Source organism: Canis aureus, chromosome 19 (genome assembly GCF_053574225.1).
Source record: "Canis aureus isolate CA01 chromosome 19, VMU_Caureus_v.1.0, whole genome shotgun sequence".
In the NCBI taxonomy this organism is placed as follows: Eukaryota; Metazoa; Chordata; class Mammalia; order Carnivora; family Canidae; genus Canis; species Canis aureus.
The window spans coordinates 52,631,553-52,633,790 of NC_135629.1; the positions used below are offsets into that span (position 1 = coordinate 52,631,553).

The 2,238-nt window shown below is 41.6% G+C and overlaps 1 protein-coding gene across 1 annotated transcript; it reads right to left on the reverse strand.

Moving 5' to 3' along the window:
* Positions 1-842: 842 nt before the first annotated feature.
* LOC144291131 (olfactory receptor 7D4-like) lies at positions 843-1,802 on the reverse strand. Its single transcript, XM_077860855.1, has one exon. The coding sequence runs from the start codon at positions 1,800-1,802 to the stop codon at positions 843-845; it is 960 nt and encodes a 319-aa protein (XP_077716981.1).
* Between the last annotated feature and the right edge of the window lie 436 nt (positions 1,803-2,238).

Below are 2,238 nucleotides of genomic sequence, written 5' to 3' on the forward strand. Positions count from 1 at the left end.
CCACTGGTCCTAACATATTCTGCATCACCTGAAGCTGCCCAGCATCACATACATAGAGGGTAGTAATTCTGTGATTCCATTCTTACTCTCCTGAATTGTAATCCGATGCTCTGTCCTGACATCACACTTGAAGTTCCCCTTTCAGACAGATTTTATCACTGTCTGAACTTTTGTGTGTGGGCCTTGGTAAGTTCACCTTTAGTTGCAAAACAAGGCAAATAAACCAAATACTGTATTAGAGCCTGATCAGTTCTGATAGTCTGGACCTTGGGGTATTTTTATCTCTAGTGGTACATTTTTATAGCTTATTTTAGAAATGCATTCAATAAACACATGGAGAAAAGTTCAACCTTGATAATAACCAAATAAATAATTTATCCATCAGTGTATATTCTGTTTGGACATATAATGTGATCAGATAAACTCTGAGATCCTAGATTTATGCTCTATGAGGGCAAAGATTTTTGTCTTTTTTTTTTTTCTTTCACTGCTGTGTTCCAGATACCTACCATAGCCTGGCACACCAAAGGTGCTCAGTAAAAAGAACTAGCAATGGTTATTGATAAAGTGCACTACTTCAGGCAGTTATTCTGAATAGGTACTGAAAGTGGCCACAGAACTGGAAATCCAAGCTGAGGTGTAGTAATAGGAAAGAAAAAGGAGGGGATGTGGAGAGTAGAAATGAGGATAACAGAGCAGTCAACATAAGAGGTTAAAGTACATAAGAAAAGTACTCACAAGGTAGTTCTGAGCAAATTCACTTATGAATGAGGGGTGAGAGAAAAACTCACTGTGATTAAGAGGCAGGATTTCTTTAGCCAACTGCTTTTACCACTGTCAGCTCAAAAAACCAGGACTAGTGTCCCCATCACTGAACATATTCTCCCCAGGACTTTTTGTAGAGCCCTCTTGATGTCCCTGTTCCGTAGGCTGTAGATGAAGGGGTTCAGCATTGGGGTGACCACAGTGTACATCACCGAGGCGATCATGCCTCTCCAGGAAGATACATCAGAACTGAGATACACACCAAACCCTGTCCCATAGAATAAAGAAACCACAGAGAGGTGAGACGCACAGGTAGAAAATGCCTTGTACTTATAATTCCCATTAGCTGATGGGATTCTCAGGATTGAAGAGGCAATTCGAGTATAGGAGAAAAGGATCCCTGAGAAGGGAACAATGCCAAGAAGGGCAGTCACCATGTATTGCAGGATATGATTGACCAATGTGTCTGAACAGGCAAGGGTGAGGGCCTGAGCTAGTTCACAGTAAAAGTGTGGAATTACCCAGTTGGTGCAGAAAGACAGCCGCAACATCAACAAACTCTGGATCAGGGAGTATGAGAAACTGATGAACCAGGACACAAGAACCAGGAGGCCACAGAGCTGTGGATTCATGATGACTGTGTAGTGCAAGGGGTGACAGATGGCCACAAACCGGTCATAGGCCATCACAGTAAGGAGGAAAGTGTCCATACCTCCAAAAACCATAAAAAAATACATCTGGGTGATGCAGCCTCCATAGGTGATGGATTTGCTCTGTGTTTGGATGTTCACCAGCATCTTAGGGACCGTGGTGGAGGTGAAACTGATGTCAGCAAAGGACAAGTTGGAGAGGAAGAAGTACATGGGGGTGTGGAGGTGGGAGTCAGAGGTGATGGCCAGGATGATGAGTAGGTTCCCAAGCACGGTGACCAGGTACATGGACAAGAATAGCCCAAATAGAATGGGCTGATGCACTGAGTCTTGAGAAAATCCCAGGAGTAAAAATTCTGAAACACTTGTTTGATTTCTTGGTTCCATATTGCCAACTCATCAGCTAGATGATTGAAGCAGGAAATGAATATGAAATAGGCACTGGATAGACTCTAGAGTCTCTCTACCTTTTTTATTTCTTGAAGTGAAGCATTGGCCATAAAAGCCTTAACATTATAAAATTTAGGAATCCAACATTCTGTTATTCATTACGTGAGATATTTAATAATGTTGATCAACCCCTATCCATTGGCCACTAAGACACCCATATATCCCCTTTATTTAGAATCATCAGATCTAAAAAGTTAAGAACAACTTCGAACCTTAGCAATAAAATGGCCCAAACTCAATCTAATGCAAATGTGAAACATGAGATCCAGTGAAACCTTGTAACTTAATCTGGATTATCTGCCTTGTCTGGGACGCAGAAAAGGGACAGATAAGTATATCTCAGAGGTGAGAAAATTTGGGAGTATCTCAAATA

Bases quoted from the DNA above. Each gene is read 5' to 3' on its own strand.
- LOC144291131 (XM_077860855.1), bottom strand. From the start codon at position 1,802: ATGGAACCAAGAAATCAAACAAGTGTTTCAGAATTTTTACTCCTGGGA.